The sequence below is a fragment of the Mytilus trossulus genome, chromosome 7 (assembly GCF_036588685.1).
Source record: "Mytilus trossulus isolate FHL-02 chromosome 7, PNRI_Mtr1.1.1.hap1, whole genome shotgun sequence".
In the NCBI taxonomy this organism is placed as follows: Eukaryota; Metazoa; Mollusca; class Bivalvia; order Mytilida; family Mytilidae; genus Mytilus; species Mytilus trossulus.
Window position 1 is genome coordinate 34,709,981 of NC_086379.1, and position 24,901 is coordinate 34,734,881.

General features: G+C 31.9%; 1 protein-coding gene across 2 annotated transcripts; it reads right to left on the bottom strand.

The window, feature by feature from the left end:
- Positions 1–4,693: 4,693 nt before the first annotated feature.
- On the bottom strand, positions 4,694–21,158 carry LOC134724988 (protein TBATA-like). 2 transcript variants are annotated; one of them, XM_063588425.1, is made up of 8 exons: positions 20,923–21,158; positions 17,834–18,076; positions 11,750–12,003; positions 11,152–11,233; positions 10,598–10,772; positions 8,460–8,512; positions 7,583–7,624; positions 4,694–5,667 (listed from the first exon to the last, which is right to left on the bottom strand). In XM_063588425.1, the coding sequence occupies exons 1-8, from the start codon at positions 21,125–21,127 to the stop codon at positions 5,429–5,431; spliced, it is 1,293 nt and encodes a 430-aa protein (XP_063444495.1). In that variant the 5' UTR covers positions 21,128–21,158; the 3' UTR covers positions 4,694–5,428. The 2 variants fall into 2 exon arrangements, with proteins under 2 accessions (XP_063444495.1, XP_063444497.1); XM_063588427.1 differs by lacking the exon at positions 7,583–7,624.
- Positions 21,159–24,901: the final 3,743 nt, after the last annotated feature.

Below are 24,901 nucleotides of genomic sequence, written 5' to 3' on the forward strand. Positions count from 1 at the left end.
TAAATGTTTACAACACAATAGTGAAATGATAGTAGAATCTTATTTTAATTGAAAAATAAAGGCTACAGTATTATACCGCTGTTCAAAAGTCATAAATCGATTGAGAGAAAACAAATCCGGATTACAACCTAAAACGGAGGAAGACACATAAACTATATTTATAAAAGGACAACAATGCAATAAGATGTACAGAAAAACTGAAGTCCAACAAAAAAAAACGCCATTATGGAGGGGGGGATCCGCCAATGCTACATACATAGAAATTAACAATTAATTTTTTATAAGAAGTGCAATATTTTTGACTTGGTTGAGGATATTAGTGGCAAAATGGTGGATTAAACCTGGTTTATGGCTAGAAGATTTCCCGCTTATATGGCAATGCCAAAAAATACCGCTAAATTACCTGCAATACGTGACAGGACTACATTACAAATAGATGCAAGAACAGTCGGGACAGAAAAATACTTAAAAAAAACAAACAATATAATAGTACATTTAAATATTAAAACCACAGACTAACAACGACCAAATACAACATATTAGGATTATGAACTGTACGTCACGCGAATGTGTTAACACCAAAAAGTTCTAAAATTTGAATATTAAAGTAGGATTATGTTTGTAATTTGTTATTAGTTACTTGACAATTACAATAATATTAATATATAATTGTGTTAGTAATTGTGTTATTGATTAATAAATAATTGGTGCAAGCTATACTTTATTGTAATTTTAACATGGTATAAGGTAGGCATTATATTCGTGATTATGTTTGCCTGAGCGACAATAAAGTAAGGCTTGCATCAATTATTTCGGTTCTAATTATGACAATTGTTGTATCTTGGTCAAATCTGTCAATTCCGAATTGCAACACATTATAGTCATAATAAATGAATCAGTAACAACATGTGCATCATTTACGAGTTTGAAAGTGTTTTAAGTTAATGAAATATATTTAATGCATGCCAATTTGAATAAATTTATTATTCTGCAGTAGTAATCTACGCATGTGCAAACACATTTTATTGGATTTAGGGCATGTGTTTATTCACACAGCGAAAGAAGCACTAATATAATATTACAATTTAATATAGGAAGATGTGATATGAGTGCTAATGAAACAACTCTCCATCCGAGTCACAATTCATTTTAAATTTTACGGCCTCCATCGCGAGTTGCGGGTTTAAAATTGCCTTTTGAATGTTAAAAACTAATTGATTATTCAAGTTAATACACATAACACATCTAAAATGATAGAATTTTAATTTCTTTTTTTTATTAATGTTCTGCATCTTAAAGTGAATAAAAAAATGTACTTTCATGAATGTGATCTATAGAATTAGACTTTTTTACAGGATTTGTTATGATATGAGCAACACGACGGGTGCTACATGTGGCACATGATCTGCCTACCCTTCCGGAGCACCTGATATCGTCCCTAGGTTTTGGTGGAGTTCGTGTTACTTATTCTTTAGTTTTCTATGCTATGTCATGTGTCCTATCGTTTATCTGTTTGTCATTTTCATTTTTAGCTTGTGTCCTATCGTTTATCTGTTTGTCATTTTCATTTTTAGCCATGGCTTTGTCAGTTTATTTTCGATTTATAAGTTTGACTGTCCCTCTGCTATCTTTCGTCCCTCTTTTAAAAGTAAACCATTATAGTATATTTTTTTCTAAATCAATCTGTGTAAACAAATAAATCATGTGCATATAATTGCTTTCAACTAAAAATCATATAAATTAACTAGGTGATTAATTATATTTACGTTTACATACAAATTAAATCTTGCTAGTGAAGCTGGTTTATGTAGATGAAACGCTCGTCTGGCGTATTAAATTATAAGCCTGGTACCTTTGATAACTATTAACATGTTGAAACGTATTATTGTATTGTTTATTTGTGTATTTATCTGTCCTGAATGTTCTTGCATTTAGGTGTACTGTAGTAATGTAATGTAATGTTGTCATGTTAGTGTTATATTTAACATTGTCATAAAATCGCGAGGTTTGGCTAAGCACAACACCAGGTTCAACCCACCATTTTTTCTTAAAATATCCTTTACAAAGTCAGGGAAACGGCAGTTGTTATCTTATAGTTCGTGCCTGTGTGTGTTACATTGTCGTTGATTTTTGTTGCACTTTGGTGTTTCTGTTATTTTGTTGTTTTCCTCTTATAGTTTATGTATTCTCCTCGGTTTTGGTTTGTAGCCCGGATTTGTTATCTCTCAATCAATTTATGACTTTCGAACAGCGGTATACTATTGTTGCCTTTAATAAAAGAGAAATTAAAAAAGACATGTCTATGATGTATCAATGTACTCGCCCATGGTCAGCTCTTTTTGTAATATGGACCACGAAAGACAAATTTAAGATTTCTAGATTTTTTTTCACTTTAGAACCATTAATTTTACTTAGAAGGATGCTTACTCATTTCAATTAGAGAACACAATTAAAGTCCTCTCCTTGTTATGCTGGTTCAATGTTATTCATCATATAAAAACAATGTGCTGGTAAATAAGAATGGACAACAAAGACCACACCATTCCGACTGCAACATTCTTCCCTCTTTTGTTTTAGAATTTTTATTCAAAATATAAATGAAGTTTTCTAAAGAATAAAAATGCCCACGAAAAATTTAATAAAATTTTAAAATGTCAAGTTAGCCATGTAGTTTATTGGAAAGGCATCGAGTGTGAATATTTGCTGATATACAGAAATTGAAAAGAATCAAAATATTCATAAGATATTTTGTAGATTTCTCGTATTAAAATGGTTCATATATTTCTTACCTGGACGAAAGAGCAGATCCATTCAAAAGATCCACTAGAAAAAAGTAACTTTATATGGGATGGACTAAAGAGATGTTAGATAACCGATGTTCAATTATTTTAGATCGATAACAAACAATATCTGATGGAATCCCTTAGACAAGGAAAGTGTCACCCGTCATGAATATTCACACACACAATAAACCTTTCGATTTAGTCTTTCAAAAGAACACTGTGCTTGATCCTTTCTGATCGGACAATTGGACAAAATTGATGAAATTACAGATCAGACGCATATACTGGTATCCGATGATAAACATGTCGCTAGTAAATTGAGAAACCAACACATTGTGTTGTTGACTGTTAAATATATGTTTAAGTCGATTTCAGTCGTTCTTCCTTATGACTCTAAATAAAACAGTTTTTGAGTTAGGAACACATTCATTTTAACGAAACTCGTATAGTGCAAACATGCAAGAGCATATATACATTTATAGTTAATGTATTAACTGAGATGCGTAGACAACGGAGAAGAACCTATGCGAGTACCGAAAAATGGGAAGTTGACAATTGAACAGTTGAAATTATCATGTCATGTCAAAGATCAAAATACGAGACAAACCTTCTACTAGTATTTTCGGTTGTATCATTATTAAAAGGTTCACTTGGAAAATGAGACATATAAGCACTCATTCAGAATAACTAAAGATAAACTTAAAGAACTTCTCAAAAAAGCGTCAAACATTTTAAATCAATTGACAAATATTCATACTTCAACACCAATTATCAATGATTATTAGTTTTCCCACTACTGATGGGAACAAATCATCCTTCACACAATTTCGAGAAGTCATGGCATAGTGGTGTTCTTCCCTAGATACAAAACAGGAGTTTTTCTCTATGCATTGGACAATATAGACACAATTTTGGCGTTAATAATTCATTCTTACATTAGGTAAAACAACAATATGAAGATTTAAAGCAATGCTTTAATTAGCCATGCTGACAGCGTCTATTAAAATTGTCGATAAATGTTTGTGTTATATCCATTATCCAGGAAATGAGAAACCGACTATAAAATAATTTCATGCAAGTGATTCAAAGCATTCTGTAGCGGTGGGTGATGTAGATGCCTTTCTAATAAGTCGTGAAAGAAATGAATATTGTATAGTTATAGATTATTGTTTTACAAAATGACATAATAAAATCCGTCTCGGAAACACACCACTCTCACTATCACTAAGTTAGTACCTGAATTATTATGTCGGGTGAGGTGTCCTACTAAAGAACACAGTGACATACATCACAAACCTCAATCTAAACTGTTTGAAATCGCTAATCGGACAAAATGTTTGGGTTTAAAAGACACAAGCTGAACCATAATGACCACAATACAATTAATTAATTGCAAGTTGTTATTGAAAACTAAGAACAAATTTAATGTTTACATAAGCATTCATACCTTAGCCGTATTTGCGCAACATTTTGGAATTTTGGTTCCTCATTGTTCTTTCACTTTATACTTTTTTGGCTTTTTAACTATTTTGATCTGAGCGTCACTGATGACTCATATGTAGACGAAACGCGCGTCAGGCGTATCGAATTTTAGTCTGCGATATAGTACCTTTGACAACTATTATCTTATTTGGACATGGAAACAAACATGACTATCGCGCAACAAAGCATGCTAGGCCGAAATTGTCCTGTGGTGGCTATTATTTTTTTTAATAATGTTGAATGGTGCATTGTTCGGCTTTAAGTTGTACTTTTCTGATTTGTTGATTGCTACTTATTCGCTAAATAAAACCAAAAATACTATTGAGCTTTTGAATTTGTCATTTTATTAGGGACTTTCCTTTTAAATTTTCCTTGGAGTTCAGTATTTTTGTGAATATTCTCTATACAATATAGACAAAAAATATATATATATCACAGCAGCTTTTATTGAAGGAAATAAATACAATGTATGTTTGAGCAAAATCATGTTCAGTTCTTCATTCAACATGAGCATTATGACTTCATAGACACTCGTATATACAACTTAACTAAATTTTATACATAAATAAACTTTTGAACAACTTAACAATAACAGAAAATGTAATACATAAAACAGAACACGTAAAAATATTCATGATATAACGACCTCGAAAATTATTTCACTATTGTAACTAGTTGTTTCGGTTATCAATCATTTCCAAGGAAGTCAGACTTCAAAAAAATAACAAATGATAGAATAATACTTGAACATGACTTCTACATATTAAAATGGACGGAATGAAAACTATAGCAATCGTTCACTATCGTACTACGTGAAAAAGTTATCTCTTCACTTTTAAAATCCTGACGTTATAATAAATAAACAATACTACCATATGTATATAATACTGATATTGGAGCACTTGAGTGATTATTTTATACAATGTTTTGAAGTTATATAACTAACAAATGAAAGCAAAGAAAACAAGAAAAAAGTACGTTCTGTCCAAGGAAAATTAAAACTAAAGAATAATCTGTCAGTTAATTGAATTGATGATAATTGTCTGTTAAATAATTTCCTTCATTCTTTAAGAAACGAACAGAAATTTGCTTTTGTTCTGTAAGATTCACCATGTTCACAAAGACTCTTGAATTCAAGTATTTTTAGTCTAACTTCCTGATTTTCAAAATGTGTTTGGACTAGTAACTTGGTATGTGGGCTCGACTACTGGTTCCTGAATTTGATTTTCACTTTCTCTTTTCCCTTTTGCAGAGTTGGTATATCTAAGTGTGACGGCCTGATCAGTGCTGATACCATTGGTAGCAGGTACTGTAGTTTTCAAAGGAGTACGCATGCGTGATCCACTTCTTGTTGGAGGCTTCTTGAAAGGCTCTGATACTGGTGGTTTCATTTGGTCAGCGGCTGCAATATTAAGAAAAAGCATTAACAGTTTTCATTATACTATTATACATTATGATTGGTCCGTTTCTGTGTGTGTTGCGTTTCGGTGTTGTGTCGTTGTTCTCCTCTTATATTTAATGCGTTTCCCTCGGTTTTAGTTTGTTACCCCGATTTTGTTTTTTGTCCATGGATTATATGAGTTTTGAACAGCGGTATACTACTGTTGCCTTTATTTATACTAACGTGTTATATTGAATGATACAAATTTTGTAAAAAGTAAAATTCAAAAAAACGTTTTGCACATAAAAGATATCAAAACTGAAATATGCCGATCTCATAGCAACTCGCTTTCAACGTAAATCAAAATTGTGCCCAAAAGGCTATCTCTTTACCATTCGATCAATTTAACAACATAATCTTTTGCTTCTTGTGCATGACTCAGAATTGTATAACTAGAATATGTCTCAGTTCATGATTACCATAAATGAATGGGATTTGCCAACGATGTTGAAGTGCCTGAGCGAAGTAGCAAAACCCCTTTTCCACTGTTTCGCCGTTATAAACAGTGTTCAAACTAAACTCATTCTGTTGTTTTCCGCTAGCATTCACCAAAAGCATTTTTTAGTAAAAGCAAAACGATGATTGTTTCGACCTCTAAATCAGTTCGAAATGATTTAAAAATACAATGAAATTTGTAATATTGACAGCTTGGCCGGCTTTATGATAAATATTATAATTGTTTTCAAATTTACAGTAACGTTTATAAAAAAAAATTGCTACTTTCATACACAGCATTTTATAGTCAAATTGGCTAACTGGTAACAACATTCGAAAGTTAGAGATAGGATTCTAGCAAAGAAAATTATCATACAAATCACAGTTTAAATTATAAAATGATCTCTGAAACGAATTTAGTATCTAAATACTAGTAACATATATGGCTTGGTAAAATGTGTTTGAAAATGTGAACGTGCAGAACGTTTTGAATATCTACGATATAATATTATTTGATATAATGATATATATGAATATAGTAAAGAGTCTAAAGAAACGATTGTTAGATTTTTTTTTTAAATTCATAAATGTTTACCCGGTTGTTGATAAAAAAAATATTGCACATTTTCCGATTATTTTAATGCTTCGTAATATTTTGCACCATAATGACATGCGGAACCTGATTGTTTTGAATTGTTTCGGTAAACTAATTCATACATCACTTCTGATATGATTTCAGGTCGGATTGTTCTTTAATAGATAAATACTCAATTCTTTTATTTCTAAACTATTCAAACGTGAGAGACAGTGTTGTAAAATTTTCACGCAAAACAGTGATATTGTGAGCTTTTAAAGTCTTAATCATTTTTCAAATATCAAATGTTCACAGGGAATTTTTACATTCGCTTATCAATGAATAACTATTCGTTATGTTCTATGTTTTATAGCAGCAACTACAAGACTATGAAATATGTTGATTGAAACAAAAGCAAAAAACGATGAATTACATTTTTTTAAACATGTAATAACGATATGCCGAGTCGTCGATCTTGTGCACTGATAATTTAAAATTGTAACTTTGGAATAAAACAAAATAAGTCAAAGTGTTCAAAATGAAAGCAAATTACCTCCTCTTTTTTGGTAATTATAACTCCAGAGAGAAGTAGTCATACATTTCATGAGGAGAATGTCTAAGTTTCAGTAAATGCAGTCTTTTTAATGAAAATTCAAAATAAAATATAATTTCAATCAACTCTGTATGGCTAACATATTAAAATCATCGAAATAAAAATAATAAACTGTGCTACTTCTAAACTATTACTAATCTAGTAATGAATATAAATGCAGAAGAAGATAATCAGTTGTGAAAATACTAGTGAGTATATCGTATAATCAAGCCAACGATAATAAATGCATCAAACAAAATTCATACAATACATACGATAAAACTCATCTAACATGGCCAAAGGATTTACAGTAAAGTCTGAAATAAGGAGTGGTAAATGGGAATGATGAATCAGGTGATTCTATATTCCGGTTACATTGTTGTCGAGTTATTTACCAAACTACCTGGTGGGCTACATTAGGCCTGTCTATAGTCAGAAGTCTGTTATTCATTGGTCGTCTTTGGTGGTTGTCTGACATATTTGTGTTTCGTTCTTTTTATGAATGTGTTATTTTTCTCATTTGAATTGCTTCATATTTAGGTCAAATCCTTTTTTATCTTCTAAAAGGGTATCATCTTCGCTATCCAAGGTTAACGTTCAAGTACCCTCATTTCGGAACTGGATCGTAACCCTTGACTAGCAAAGGTCTATTTGAGAACATCTATATGATATGAACTATTTCCAAATCAAAACGAATAGCAGAAAGGCAAACATATGCAGTACATGGACATAAGTATTCGTCGTGTACACTTTTTCTTAAGATTTTGAATGAGTTTGTTACACACAATTATCTTTTGTTTATTTGCTTATATTTTGTTTTGAGTCGTTTTTATTTTCTCATATTGTAAACACACATGATAATTATATACAAAACGAAGTGGACTATATATGTAGAGAAAATATATTTACATAGCAACGAATGCTCTTATCCGAAATATAAAAATGAAACTGGAATGCTGTGTAATCATATATTGAATTTCCTATGAATATAGTTCAATAGATTATTTTAATTTTTCAGAATGTTAACTGAAAAATGCGGAGGTATGGCATGTTTTTAAATTTTTTGTTAACTTGTTCCAGATACATCTTATCTGGGCATCTAATAAGAGAATTAATCTTCAAATATAAAATATATCTAAGAAAGAAACATACCATCTCCAATGCCTCCAGATATAACTGGTGGTCTGTTTTCTGTTACAATTAATCTAAAATTAGAAAAAAATATAAGTAGTCATGACACAAAAGGGGAAATGTAGACTTTAGAAACAAAACAACAAACACAACTTACATTACTTTAACTTTTTAAAATAAAAATGTTCATTCCACAGTGTATAATGTGTAGAAAGCACTTTTGATTTTTTTTCTGAATTGGCAAGTGGTGGTACTGCAGATTGCAGTTATTGTGTGCTTCTTGTATTTTTCATCGTTTTATTATTTGTATACTTAATCTACCAGTACAAACGTATATCAATCGAGTCCGCAAGGGTGATCTATTTGAATAAAATGTGATCGACAATTTTTCTAAACTTTATGTTTCTTTGGGTATAATACAATTTTTTAAACTCGTTAATCGATTAAAAATAAGAAGAGACAAACTAATATAACAAGTATAAATCCCAGATGGCAGGATAAGTGTTTCCTAAAATACTTGCATCACCTGCTATGCGAGTTCTCATTAGCTAAAAACTATTTTTACACAAACATTTGTTTGATTGTATTCTTCAATCGTATTTTATTGATAAATTGAATCAAAACGACATGTTAAAACATGACGTTGCTGCATTGTTATGTTAAGATGTTACCTAATATTTTCGAGTTTCATGCCCTATATAGCTGTGTCGAATGCCAAATGTAGGACCAACGAGGAAAATGAACAAATTGTGGATAGCATGTTCAAATGTATCAAAACTGGACCTTGTTGTGAGTTATATTATGTAACTTATAGAATTACATCAGCAAAGTTTTTGTAACTAAATCATCGGTGCATTTTTTGTCATTGAAAGCGTGTACCTTACATTTAAACAAAATCAACACTGTGTTGTCGTCTATTTACCATACTTTTTACAAATTTGTTATGCCTATGGTGTATAAATGGTTGTTTATTCCTTGAATGCCAACATCCTTTGATCTACCGACAATTTACCTGTAACATAATGTTGGCATTCCAGGAATAGGTGCAAGAAGTTGTCACCACACAAGTGCATGCTTATCAAAACAATCATATTAATTAAACAGATAGGTAAAATCTAATTCATGTTGTTAAATATTTTTTTCCTTATCTCTGCTTGAACAAATATGGATTCTCTTAAAATGAAACTTTGAAAAGTGTTGCATCAAAAAGTAAAAATGTGCATATTCATTATTGTCAGGAATTCCAGTTTACACAAATTATACAGCAGCCTTTTTGGAGTGGATATTTTTCTTGCTAATAATTATACACCCTTGTTTGCAAGTGTTCATGAAATGATCATATTGGTAAGGGGTTTATCGACTGGCATTCACAATGCCTCACAATGCCTCGGTGTTCTTATAAATAAGAAGATGTGGTATGGTTGACATTGAGACAACTCTCCACAAGAGACCAAATAACACAAAAATTAACAACCATAGTTCACCGTAGTCTTCAACAATGAGCAAAGCTCACACCAATTAGTCGAACAAACTATAAAATTCAGTTGAAAACATCTTATCTCATCAGATGGATGCAAATAGAAAGTACTACACAAAATGGACGTGGCAAGGTGCTTGTATATCCAAACATTAGTACAGCCTCTGAGAAAACTTGCAGTTACTGATAGCTAGTTCAAAGCCACTTACAACTAATAACTTGAAATCATGCCTCTTAAGGCTAAATTCTTGTTACCCTATTTTATGGATTTTCTCCAAATTTTGTAGAGTGGCAGCATGGAAGTTATCAAATTTACTCAATTATTTTTGATGATTTTTAAAGTTTAGTTAATTGTTCAATTAAAATATTCATATAGTTCATCCAAATATGTCTTATGTTAATAAACATTTTCATTCCCTCAATTTTTTTTTCAATAAATAATAGTAGAAAATATGTTTTCCTTTTTCTTTCTTTCTGATAATAATTCAAACCCTTAAAATTGCTAATTTTTTTTCTTAAAATGTAGCAATTTCACCAAGTTCACTAATTATTTTTACAGTTAAATACTTATAAAAACACCTATTGTTATTATATAAACATCCATTGAAATATTTTTGTTGGCATTCAAGGAATAGGTAACATATAAAATGTTGGCATTCGAGGAAGACACCGTATAAATTACCTATCTACATCACCAGCGGCTTGTTGTTGTTGTTGTATAAGCTGACTGTTCTCACTAATAGGTGGGAGTTTTGTTTTACTATCACCTTCCATATATTCTACTGGAACGTCTCTCTTGTAATAATCATCTTTGCTTGTTACAGCGGCTTTGATAAAATCTTGTACTAAGGCTTTTTCTGCAAAATGAATATATTAATATTAAACTTGAGACATTTTTCAATAAACTGGACGCACGACAATATATCTTACTTCACAGTGCAAGTCTAGAGCATGAATCTGTTTCTTTTTTTATTTGAAATTTCTCTTTGTATGTTAAAAAAGGATTCCCTTTTTTAATTCCCCTTTTTAATTCTGACTTATTTTTTAAGCACGAGGAGAAAATGTGTCTGTTCAAATGCATTTATGATATTTTTTTAAGTTATCCATTAAAATGTTGTTATTGTTTTTGGCGTATAAAATTATAATCCTGGTACTTTTGATAACTATTTTATAGTTATCGGTTAACGCGTCAGTTTTTGCATCTTAAAAAAGTGTTATAGTGTTTATCTTTCTTACCTCTTTCGCCAGCAGAACACAGCCATGCTTGGACAGCGTTAATATCTTCTGTTTGTAATATCTGACATAACATTGACAATACCTGAAAATATAAAAAAACAATCCAACAGTTAATGATATTTTCGGGCAATAATAAAGTAATACTGTATCTGAAGAAGAAAGTAAAATCCAAAAAAATCTCTGAAAAAAACTCCCTTATCAAATGGCAAAATCAAAAGCTCAAACACATCATACGAATCGGCAACAACTGTCATATTCCTGACTTAGTACAGCTATTGTCTTAGAAAATGGTGAATAAAGTCTGGTTTTATAGCTAGCTAAACCTCTCACGTGTATTACAGTCGCATAAAACTACATTCTATTGAAAACAAACAGACACAATATGTAAAAATGTAAAAAAAAAAATGGGGTAAAGCAATCAACATTGTATTATTATCCTTTTAAAATTATTATAAAAACTAACAAATATGTATACAAACAGAAGCTTTGATTTAGTCTAAACTTCGTATAAAAAAAATGAAACAAACATTTCTGCAAGAAAAGTTAAAATGAACATTTCAAACATACTTTGTTTTAAATTTAATGTTCTAAAACCCACCATAGCTTCTGAATCTGGTTCGGCTGATATGTGTTGTAAATTAGGCATTGGTCTCCCTCCTCGTGACTGTCCTCGAGACTGACCACGTGACATAGCTCTTGAAGGTGGTGGTATAATCCTACCAGTCTTTTCGGAATATTGTGTCCTTGGTCGTTCGAGTTCTCTTGGTTGCTGTGGTTGTTGTTGTTGTTCTGGCAAAGTAAGACCCTCGGTGAGAGATTTCAATTCGTCCCTCCATCTTTCTGTTACAGGAACTGTAAAATGAATAAAAAAAGATAAACAATAGATATATGTTGGGTTTTTTAAGTATGAACTTTTCCCAATGTTTTATAGGCTATGCTGATCTGCAGCACGTATAAGATGGGTGTCTAATATGTGTATTTCTATTGTAGACTGTTTTTACGCCATGTTGTGATCCCAGGGTTCCTTATTTTGTTCCCTACATGACAGAATTTACAAATTTGAAATATCTCAAAATAAGACGAACCATATGATCTAATACATTATTGTACGAAAAAATCTAGCCAACTAATTGTATGCAAATGGAATTCATAAAACATAGCAACCATGAGACAATGCAATTTTCAAATTACGCAATAACTGATCTTTGATTTCAAAATGAAGCTTGCAGATACTGTATAACTTCTGAACGCAACGTAGGTAGAACCACGTAAATGTGTTGATTTAAACCATAATATCGACCATTTTGTTATATGTTTTTTAATAAAAGAAAATCCTTGACCTGTTGATTAACTTTTCTTGGTACTATTTCTCCATAAACTAGATCTAGTTATACAGTCGGTCGCGGACGATTATATTTTAGCTTTACGAACAGTCTATTGCGGATGTTCACATAAGTTTACTTATTTCAAAAGACTCCTGTAGCTTTTAATGAATATTATATGTTTGTGTTTGTGTAGCATCTTAGTCTCTAATAATAAAATGCATAACTCATAGCTATAGTCAAGTCCTGTTATAAACAAACAAATGTGTGTTAAAAATTTACCTTTAAACGTTTATTTTAACTGAATTATTATTATCAAATTTAATAAACATTTCAAACTGCAATTACAAACTATTATCTGCTTTTGAAATTGAGCTTTCAAAGGGAACGAAGTGCATTTCAAAAATTCAAAATGATAGTCCATGTCACCGTAATTATATGCAATCACTAGAGAGTTTAAATATACATTGAAAGATGGATGGTTCGAAGCACTTAACAAAACCAGTATGTATATATGTATGATTGTATATACATTTTTTATCTTTTGAAAGTAAATCCATTTAATTAAAATGACTTTAAATTGATGTATTTTACGTCAAAAAAATCATGAATAGACCATTTAAAGAAAATTTGATCTTTTCACATTATATATTCAACATTACATCGAAGTATTTTTTTGTGAAAATTGGGAAACCTGACCATGCTTAATGTAACGGAATACCAATACGTAATCACAAGAAAAAGTTCAGTACAGAATTCAGACGAAATGATGTAGGCGGGACCACAACCCCAATAAGTGAACGCTTTTACAAATAACTATTTTATACGATAAAATGTAAATATAAGTGAGAAATTGATGCAAGTATAGAATGATATTTGATCTTTTGCAAAATCTTCCGCTTAGTGCAAAATTGATACTTTGCCTTATCTACTGATTCCGTGCAGATAATGACTTTAGTATGGCTGAACTGTTGTTTGAAAGACGATTTTGTTTTGTTTGCCTGTTATAAGTCTGTTCTTGTTCTTCTGTTTCATTGTATCATTTGATGGTACAGTGTACAAATGTGATGATGATATATGTCCTTCCAACGACCAAAGAGTGGTTAGATATCATAATGCTAGTTTAATCTCGAATCTCGACAATTATTGGTGTTGTTCTATGTTTTCTTTAATTCCTTATACCTTCTTATTTCATATTATTACTATTTTCAATTTTCAATTTATATATTATGTATCCTACGTTCAAATGATATTTTTGGCAATCGTTTATGTTGTGTCATGTGTACTATTGTTTGTCTGTTTGTCTTTTTCATTTTTAGCCATGGCGTTGTCAGTTTGTTTTAGATTTATGAGTTTGACTGTCCCTTTGGTATCTTTTGTCCCTCTTTTGAATATATATACGAAACAGAAGATGTGATATGATTGCCACAAACTACTATCTACTCGTCTATGTTGAATATATATAAATGAGAAGATGTGGAAGAATCAATCTAGTTTATGATGAGTATAGTCATTACTCATATCACTGTTTTAAACGAACTACAGTTTGTCTAATGTATGGGTGCTTTTATAGTTGAATGTCGTATAGTGGCCTCTTATTAGATTTTGATATTAGTTAACATGAAATAAAGGAGATGTGGTATAGCTACAACGAAACACGATTCAATAAGAGAACACAGGACATGGATGTTAGTAACTGTAAGGAAATGTGTAGACTTCAAACCTGAATAAGCAAAACCCAAACATACAAGACTAAAGGGACCTGACAATGTGATGTGAAACAATTCAAACAAGAAAACCAACGACCTGATTTATCATGACTTCTGTTCAGTTTTTATCTATAGAAGAGGGACGAAAGACACCAAAGGGACAGTCAAACTCGTAAATCTAAAACAAACTGACAACGCCATGGCTAAAAATGAAAAAGACAAACAGAAAAACAATAGTACACATGACACAACATAGAAAACTAAAAAATAAACAACACGAACCCCACCAAAAACTAGGGGTGATCTCAGGTGCTCCGGAAGGGTAAGCAGATCCTGCTCCACATGCGGCACCCGTCGTGTTGCTTATGTGATTACAAATCCGGTAAATAGTCTAATTCGGTAGGTCAAATTCATGAAAGGGAAGGGGATTGTAGTTACGACGTAAGGAACATATCCGATATCATTTGTGAAACGGTTAATCCATAACGGTCAACCAACTCGTGATGGCGTCCGTAAAATTTACGAAGGGATGATTTCAACTTCACCATTTGGAACTCTTGGTTTAATAGCTTCCTTGTGAGCAGTAACCCTCTATCAAGAAAATCATGATAGGAAATGCAAGCACGGGAATATCGTATCAATTGGGAGATATATACCCCGTATGCAGGTGCTGCTGGAATGTTGCTACTTAGAAATGGAAAGTTCACAATTGGAAAGCTGAAATCATCTCTTTTGTCGTAAAGTTTTGTCTTCAACCGACCCTCATTGTCAATTTCTAGATGTAAGTCAAGATATGAAGCCGACTTAACTGTATCTGTAGTATCCTTTATCTCCAATTCGATGGGATAGATGCGATCCACATAGTCACCAAATGTTGAATTGTTTAGTGAAAGAACGTCATCTATATAGCGGAAAGTAGAGTTAAAGGATATTGCTAACTTCTTATCTTTCTTCCTAAGAAGTTCCTGCATGAAGTCAGCCTCATAATAATAAAGAAACAAGTCAGCAAGTAGAGGGGCACAGTTTTTTCCCATTGGGATGCCGACAGTCTGTTGAAAAACACGTCCTCCGAACGTAACAAATATGTTGTCAATCAAGAAATCAAGCATCTTGATAATATCGGTTTCAGAGAATTTTTTGTTTGAATCAGAATGGTTCTTTACAAAGTATGATTTATCCCTCCCTAAGACAAGATACTTGTATCTACGTTGGCCATTCTTTTTTTATGAAGCAAAGTAATACCAACTCTTTTAATTTGTCTTTTAGTTTGGAATGTGGAATACTTGTGTAAAGAGTAGAAAAGTCAAATGTTTTAATACTGTTATAGTAGACGTTTAGCGTACCACACATAACTTTTTTGAATATATTGCTAGGTCATCAACAGTTCAATATTGGAAGAAAACAAACATGTAATATATCTAATTTGTCCTTCTGAAGCTCCAATCTTTTTATTACAATTATATCAGTTTACATAATTCACGGACTTATATGAACACATTAACCTTCCTCTTCGTTTACATTCATATATAAAACGTTACATTGGTTGAGATCTATTGTAACTCAAGTATCCTGATTGTTTAATATTTGATAAAACATACATCCAAAATCGATTTAAAAATTAATGACATTTTTTCAAAGAGGTAATTTAAATCTGAATTTTTAATTACCATATGGAACACATTCAATAAAGCAATTTCAGGTATTGAACTGTCTCATGGAACAATTTCAATAGATTTGCTATTGATGTAATTCGTCATATAATACCTGAATTAAAACAAGAAATTCAATAGCTATCAAAAACATACTACATATTCCGGTTACTGTCCTTTTAAAAAGCACTAACATGTCGATTTCAGTTATTGAAACCTACACTATTGACAGACAGATGGATTTTAAATGTTTATTTCGCCCATTATTTGCTTAACAAAAATGTAATGGTTAGTTACGGCTTTCCTAATCAATTCATTTTGGAGAGACACCATTAATATCATTGATTATAACTACTCGATATCAAAAACATGGCATGTTTGCTTGTTTTGTGTCATTAGTTTATCACATAGTACCTACATAACGGTAGAAATTAGTACGGTGTATGTATTGTAGGTTTAAATTGTAATAGATTAGATTAAAAGAAGATGTGGGGTAGACGTCAATTAGATAGCAACATTAAAGGGTGAAATTCCCCAAAAAGTCATATTAAGTTCATCATGCAATCTTCAACACCAGAAATTATAATAGAATTTGTCATAATCGCCCAAAGTCTGATAAAAACTGTAAATAATTGAACATCATTTATCGTATATCTTCCATCACCACAAGGACCGTGGATGAAGCAACTGCTCTGAAACTCTTAAACATATCCTGCTCCACATATGTTATCCATCGTGTTGCTATAGGTGAGTTCAAATTTGGTGTTGGAACTCATTTGTTTACGTCGCAATCGACATACGGGAGAAGAGGACGCGGAAATAGGTACGAGCATACCTTCAACAAGCACTCTAGTTTTATTCATTTTGTTAAGAGTAACTGACGGGAAAATAACCTTATTCATATCTAAACACAAACAATCAAAATACCCCAAAAACATCTAACTCATTTGTATCCCAATTATAAGACGCAGCTAGCAGTGTAGTGGAATTGTATGATATTAATAATACAAATATTTCTATCCAAACATGCGAGTTTCAAACCACTGACAATTAAAGAATACTGAAGCGAATTCAGCTTTTTCAAACTTCTAAAGATATCTTTCTTTGTGACAACAACAATCAAAGTTAAGACGTGTAAAATGTGAATTTGAAACATTCTAAGTGACAAAGAAAAGGTGGAAAATTTTCACATCAATTCACAAAGCTCTATATTGTTAAAACAAAATTAAGCCAAAAGCATTATTTTTTTTATCTACAATGAAAATATGAAATAAAAACGATTTCCGTAGCAATGAAATTATGACAAAATATACCGTGAAATTCATTTTTATTTATAAGACATTTTTTAATATTCAATTGATATCTAAAACTAGACTGTTCGTGTTTTCAAACCAAGAAAGATCACATAAAAATTGAAATTTGCAAAATGTTTTAATGGCAAAAAACTGCAAGCCACTCTTGACCGACCTTCCGCCAGTACTTATCGAAAATAAGGAATTTTCATGGACGTAGTGTGCCTGTAGCCACCCCGAATAGCGGGAAGTCGAGGAGGCTCTGTACGAATAAATACAAACATATTTCAACATTTAAGATGAGTCACCTACATTTTCCTTTATAACAATGTTTTAAGAAATGTTTATAGTTGCATTTACACATGGTGTGGTTGTTTTCAGCCGAAACCAGATGGGTCAAAAATAGAAATGAAGATTTTTTACAAAACTGTTTAGCAATAAGATGTATGACTTATTTTTGTGAATCAATGTTCAAAGGCAATTTGTTAAACACACCAGTCAACGGACGTTACTATTTCAAGTCATGCATTTGAGGATGTTAAACAGAAAGGGCAACATATGATATCGAGTATCAGCATGGTCTTTCACATGAAATGAAAAAGAAATCATTTTACTGAACCTTATACAGAGATGTAATATTCTATATGGTTCATGTTGATGCGTGTTGAAAAATGCTTATTTTAAAAAGAGCAATAAAGAAAACAACGTACCAAGACCAACTTTTGGAATAGCTTTTTCTCTCCATGGATAACTATTGAGTCCTGTAAAATACTGTAATCCTGTGACTGTGTTGATTGGATGTAGTTGTGAATTCACATTAATTGCATTAACTGGTATTCTCTGATTGGCTAATTTGTCTTTGTTGAAACTATTTGGAGGGAATTGTAAAGAATATTTGGGGTTGGCGAAATATCCATCATCATTCACAGCACAAATAGGTACATCTAATAATCCTGAAAAGATAAAGATAAATACTTACAATAAATGTTTTCATATCATAACATGTTTTATTTAGTATAGACTTAGAGGATGAGGTACGATTGCCAGTGAGACATATATCCAACTCTAGTTTAGCGTACGGACTTAGACGAAAACCCAACTACATGATAAACGAAAAACCAATATAACAGACAGAAACAAACGACAACCTATAAGTTACATAACTAATGTAGAATTTTACGAGTTAAACATGCATGTTCATTCAGCAATCAACTCTCTGTTAACATGGGGCCGCAGTGTTGTAACAGCACAACATAAGAACAAACTGTAAAATTCAGTCAGAAATAACTTAACTTATCAGATTGGCACCAAGCACAACCTACATAACAAAAACCTTATTTATTTCCCAATAATCGTAATTACAATCCAATAAGAATGAGTTGATTTGAAGAAGCTGACATTATTTGCAAACCAAATGCACGATGCTCTGTGGTCTACAGGGTTATCAATAGTATTGCTGACTTCGTGATTGGCTTTTTTCTCGTAGAAATAATCCCCATTAGGTATGCTCGAGGTCATATGCATGCAAATTTGGGAGCTATGGAACTTAAAGACAAATCCTTCTATTCAGATCTACCAATAATATCTTCTTTATATTTTATATTTACTTTAGGTTAGGTAAAAGCTTCAAAATAAGCAAATAAAAAAACGGGGTCACCGACCTCGTTTTCGATTTAGAACGCCGTCTTTTTTATGGAATTTGGAAATCGGGACCTCTAGTTAATAGCAGTGTAATATTTTTTTTAAAAGTCGGTTTCCCATAAAACTTGTTTGTTCTGATAACCAAGATGTTAATACAAACTATTTTAATAATATTATCAATTTCTGAGGGGAAAATAATAGCGATAAGTTGCTATAATAATTTTCCCGCCTTTATTTATTGTGAAATAACTATAAAAGAATGATGATTAAAAAAAATTGACCAATAATTTCTCGATGAGTATTCAACAGAATATGCGTTGTTTATTTCTAGATAAAATTATGAAATAAAACGATGGGGTCACCGGAATGGAAAAAGAGATATTTTTAGAAAAGGGTTAACAATTTGAAATGGCGGGAGTACATTGCGCCAATTCTAAAATAACGTCGAAAGCGAGGAGCCGATATTTCAAATATGACTCGGAAAGATCGGACTTAAAAATACCACTTCCAAATGTATTTTTAAAAAGATTGGGCTTTTTTATGAACCGCGTTCCGTTCAATATCGTAGCGGCTACGTAGTTCTACATAGATTTTGATCTTATGAACTAGTAGCTAGGCTAACTGCAATCAATATCTATGTAGCAGCTAGGCTAGCTACATGTTCAATAGTCATAAAATAAAAAATCTACGTAGCCCTATGTAGCCGCTACGAATTCAAACCCTGATCTTTGTTTAAGTTTAAACGCTTAGATAAATCGAACTACAATTCAATGTTTTATGTAGATATGAAAATAAATCTGTGCATGGTCAGTTTAAAATATTCTTATATAAGTAACTCATTTCAGAGTTTCATCCGTATACTCAAATGATTTGACAGAACATGAAGAATCCTTCTTAACTTTACTTTATTTAAATTCGGGACCTCGGGATTTCGTTTTTTTTTTAAGTCTGGGATTTCGGGTAACGGTATCAGTCGAGCCGTATATGTGTTGCTAAACTTTGTTTACTCAGTATTGTTGTATACACTTTAGTGTTAATTTATTTGATTTTATGTCGCAAATATTACTATAGTGTTTAAAAGCAATAACGTTGAATTATATTGATTTGAATTGAATTGATAAAATGGTATTCGTTATGATCTTGAACTACCAACATGAAGAACAGCAATAGTTCCACTTTAATTTGCTTTGGTGTACTAATTTAATATGTAGTTCTGATTTATGTTTAATTTCTATGTGTAGTCTTCTCTAAAAATTCTGAGTATCAAATATCGGTTATCATTATTTATCGGCTGGGTTGTTGGAATAGTTTAATGTCTTCTCATACCTGTGCCCATTTATCCATATCAACTTTAAGAAGTTTAAAAACTCATATGGTTTGTTATCACAAGTTTAAATTACTTCAATTAAGTTGCATTTGAATGACAGATTAAACCATTTAAACCATAAATGTTCTTATAAATATATATAACGCTTGATTTGCTTTTTCATTATGTTATACTTGAAAGATTATACGTTCTCTATAGAAACACTACACATAACGACGTGCTAAATTGTTTACTTGTTTACAAATGTACGTTTAGCATTTTCTGTCTATCTCTATTCAATGTTAGTCAAACTATGGAGATAAGCAAGAACATATAAAACACTGCGTGAAATCTGATATATATATGTTTAATGGGTTACGGATCACTTTCGCTTTTTGAATTAATTTAACAATGCATGCAAGTCTGACTAACATGCGATGTCTGACTTTGGTTACATACTAACAATGTCTGACTTTGGTTACAGACTAACAATGTCTGACTTCGGATACTAACTAACAGCTGTGTTTCCATATATATATATATATTTGCATACAGTAATTAGAGGTGTTTCTTGTTTGCGCTTGTTGGCAGCTCAGTTTCTGATGTGCGTGTTGTTTTATATCATTTCAATTATTTGTATCTTACTTTCTTGAAATGTTGTGACTCGTATAAGCAGGTAAAACATTCAGCTAAGTTTTAAATAAAGGTGTCTGCTTTTTGTAAGATATAAACATGAACCTTTCGCTATTCTTTAAGATATAATAAAGGCAACAGTGGTATACCGCAGTTCAAAGTTAACAACTGCCATTTTCCTTAATTGGTACAGAAAATTTTAGACGTTTAAAATTTTACCTTTTATATGCCTCACTCTTCCTGGATGTGGATTGTGTCGTGTGAAAAATGAGTTTTGGCTAAGTGCCCCAAATCGTGATCCGGACTGTGTTGATGGTCTTTGTTTTCTAAAGGCATCCATTGGACTCATATAACCTTCGTGTACAGGTCCAGGATTTGCTATCAGCGAACCATTTGATGGTCGAAATACTTCAGACTGACTCATGCTGCAAAAAAAGAAAAGAAAAACATTCTGAATAGCTGTGTTGATTTTGATATTATATTTACATTCTTGGTTAGTTCTTATGTTGCACAACAACAGCACAACTTTATAAAGAAGTCAATATATAGGAGATTTCAATTGCGCACCTTTAATTTGTTTCAAATCCTTTATATAACTTCAAACGTTGATATAAAATAATCTATTAAATAATCTATCTTTACCATTTTGTTCAGACTATTGTGATAGGGCAATAAAGAAATCATATAACAAAAGACATTGAGGCTGCAAGAATATTTTGAAAAAATGTAGACATTTACACATTTACAGATGATGCTTCATCCTATGAAACATTGCTGAATACTGTTCACAATTATCCCTATCTCCATCTTTAGTCGATGGCGGGGATTCTGCGAGACTGTGATAGGAATATAACCCATGATTAGCAAGTTAATGTAGTTCTAAGCTAAGCATTATCATTATAACAAATCTAAAAATACCTTTCCAACATTGTTAAAAGATCTAAGCAACCAGTTTATTTAGATCCTTTATACTATATATGTTCCTCTCGGATAATGTTTCAATCCACCTTTAATCTATCTTAAATATCCGTGCTAACACAGTTCGAGTAATCCACTATATACAGAATTTTAAACCATTCCAGCTTCATCTAAGATCATTAAGTTTGATCAAATTTAATGTAGTGTATAAAATTACTCTATCCAATAGGTATACACCGTTGTCGCTCCAGTAAGACCTTTTTAAAGGGGTTCTTATTGTCAAATATTAAAATAAGATATCTTTGTTCTGTAAACAGTAGATAAAACTTAAATCAACAAATATGAAGTTAAAAATCGTCTGGCTAGGATACCAAACTATGCGTTTTACCTACCTGAAGAGACCAGGGTTGTGGAATCAATGGTAGTAGGGTTATAAATGTGCCCAGAAAACCTTTGCTATGATTATACTCTATATCATCAATTGCAAGAAAATTAACTTAATGACAAGTTCCGGACATTTATTTTATTTTTCAAAGAAACGCCAATTGGTATGACATAATGCATTGTGTACTTTTATAAAATTCTTGATCAAATATATGCAATTTATTTATAAGATTATACAGATATTCAAATATATCTTGACTTGTCTTTGACAACCAGGATAAAAATCTATGATTATAGTTTCCGCACAACCCAAATAATTATCTCCACACTTTAAGCAATAAAAGGTGACAAGGGAAATTATTATGTTTCCAATAAGTGATATTTTCTATTTGGACTTTCAATGTATCAGCGGATCATATCCGGTTTGTTTCTCTAAAACAATTGTTTCTATCTTAGAGACTTCCTTGAGAGAACAAATCTTCTGTCAACGTAGATTGACCAATCAGAGTAACGTGTATGTTCTGCTTAACCCAACTTTGTGACTCAAGAACAAATTTTTATATGGTCGACAACACAAGAATGCTGATCGCTATCAGATGAGTAAGTCACAGTTGATCCCAGACTTATTTTCCCAAATGGGTTACTTGTAAAATTGAGAATGGAAATGGGGAATGTGTCAAAGAGACAACAACCCGACCAGATAAAAAAACAACAGCAGAAGGTCACCAACAGGTCTTCAATGGAGCGAGAAATTCCCGCACCCGGAGGCGTTCTTCAGCTGGCCCCTAAACAAATATATACTAGTTCAGTGATAATGAACGCCATACTTATTTCCAAATTGTACACAAGAAACTAAAATTAAAATAAAACAAGACTAACAAAGGCCAGAGGCTCCTGACTTGGGACAGGCGCAAAAATGCGGCGGGGTTAAACATGTTAGCGGGATCACAACCCTCCCCCTAACCTGGGACAGTGGTATAACAGTACAACACAAGAAACGAACTATACAAATCAGTTGAAAAAGGCTTTACTCATCAGATAGACAAAAAATAAAAGTGGCCGTGGCCGGGTACTTATACATCCCCACACAAAAAGACACAATGAACACATCTGAGAGTACTAGCAGTTATATGACAGCTAGTTCAGAGCCACAGACAACATAACACTGAAGTGTAACAAAAGCAGACGACAATGTAACACCCATAGAAACGTAATATTAATGCTCCACAACTTCGTACTTTATTTTGCCTTTTTTTGTGTTCTTTTACCAATTTCAACCCTTACACATTTTGACTAATTTCCGGTATAGACCACTGGACCATGCGACAGATGTTGGATGTGATGTTTGATATACTGACCTTTCCTGAGCACCTGACAACACTCGCGGTTTTGTTGGGTTTGGTGGGAGAACTCATTACGGTTGTTGGATCTGGAAATATGTGCTCCTACTTCTATGTTCTCTCATCTGTGCCCTCTATATATTTCTTACCCCCCTTTTTTTTACCATTATTGATTTTGTTGTTTTCTACTTGTTTATTACCATCTTAATCATTCTACAGATTAATATTCCCAAAGTCCGATAAAAATTCAATATTAACTACCTACTACAGCAAACTACAACTACATATAATTGTTTAATAACCAAAAGAACGATACTTATAGAGTTCATACTCTATATATACAAAGTTTACTGTCAAGCAAAGATCTTTATCTTTTATGTGATATTGAATTAGTCTATGTAGGCTTTGTAGATCCGACATAAATCTAAACTTAGTACGACCTTAAAAGAATAAAATACGAATCTAAACGAGGGTACTTGCATTTAATTGAATTTATTAAGCCTATAAATAAATATTCAAGTTTACATTTGTCATTCCAAGGTACTTAACACGTGTTAAAATAAATAAAAATACAAACTATAAACCCAACATCAAACACTTATATAGAGGATTTTATCTTTGAAATAGAAAGAAATGCGATATACAGTGAGAAAACATTTACTGTTGCCTTTGATTTTTGTTATGTATTTTATAGGAAAGTATTTCATGCTTATATGTTTCAAGACTGCTTGGAACTGGTTCTGAAAAAAATGTTTCACACAAAAGTGTCATGTTTTACTCTTTCATAACCAAGCATTGTAATATCATTTCAAGTTATTCAGACATCTTAAGATGTTTACTCTTTTGTCCATACAAACATGTCTGATTTTCAACTAATAACTCCTACAAACATACATTTTGTAAGGTTTGCTATACTTAAGGTCAATCGGCCGAACTGTATTGTGTACTTACCAAAGGAATGTATGAAACTACTGTCGTTTCATTCCTTAATATACTACTTGATTTTGAGGTCATCATTTATCATTACGACCAAGAAGGAGAAGGCATTTTTTCAGAAGTGCATAAGAGAAGGGAGTAGTAGCACCAAAATTAGTTTAGGATATCCAAACTGACACGTCGCATCCAAAAATCAAAATCATCGACTGGAAGCCTGTGTAGAGAACTGTTTCTTTATCAGAGTATTCGGTCCTCCTATTATAGAACTAGCCATGAGGGGACTGTATGGTTGGCATGATTACAATGCAATCATGCGTGTATTTGAAAGGTGTCAAATTCTTTACATGGTAGATTTTTCAGAAACAAAGTGAAGCGCAAAAGTGTTAAGCAGACAACATGTCAATGTCTTATGAGTGGCCGTTCATGTCATTTGCGTGATTATATACGCGTATATGATTTTATACGCGTAAATATACGCGTATATTGTGGTTTTCAACGCGTAAATTGTGGTTTTCAACGCGTATATTGTGGTTTTCAACGCGTATATTGTAGTTTTATACGCGTATATTGTTAAAATAAACACGTTTATACTAAAATCCAATTTATTTATCATATACGCG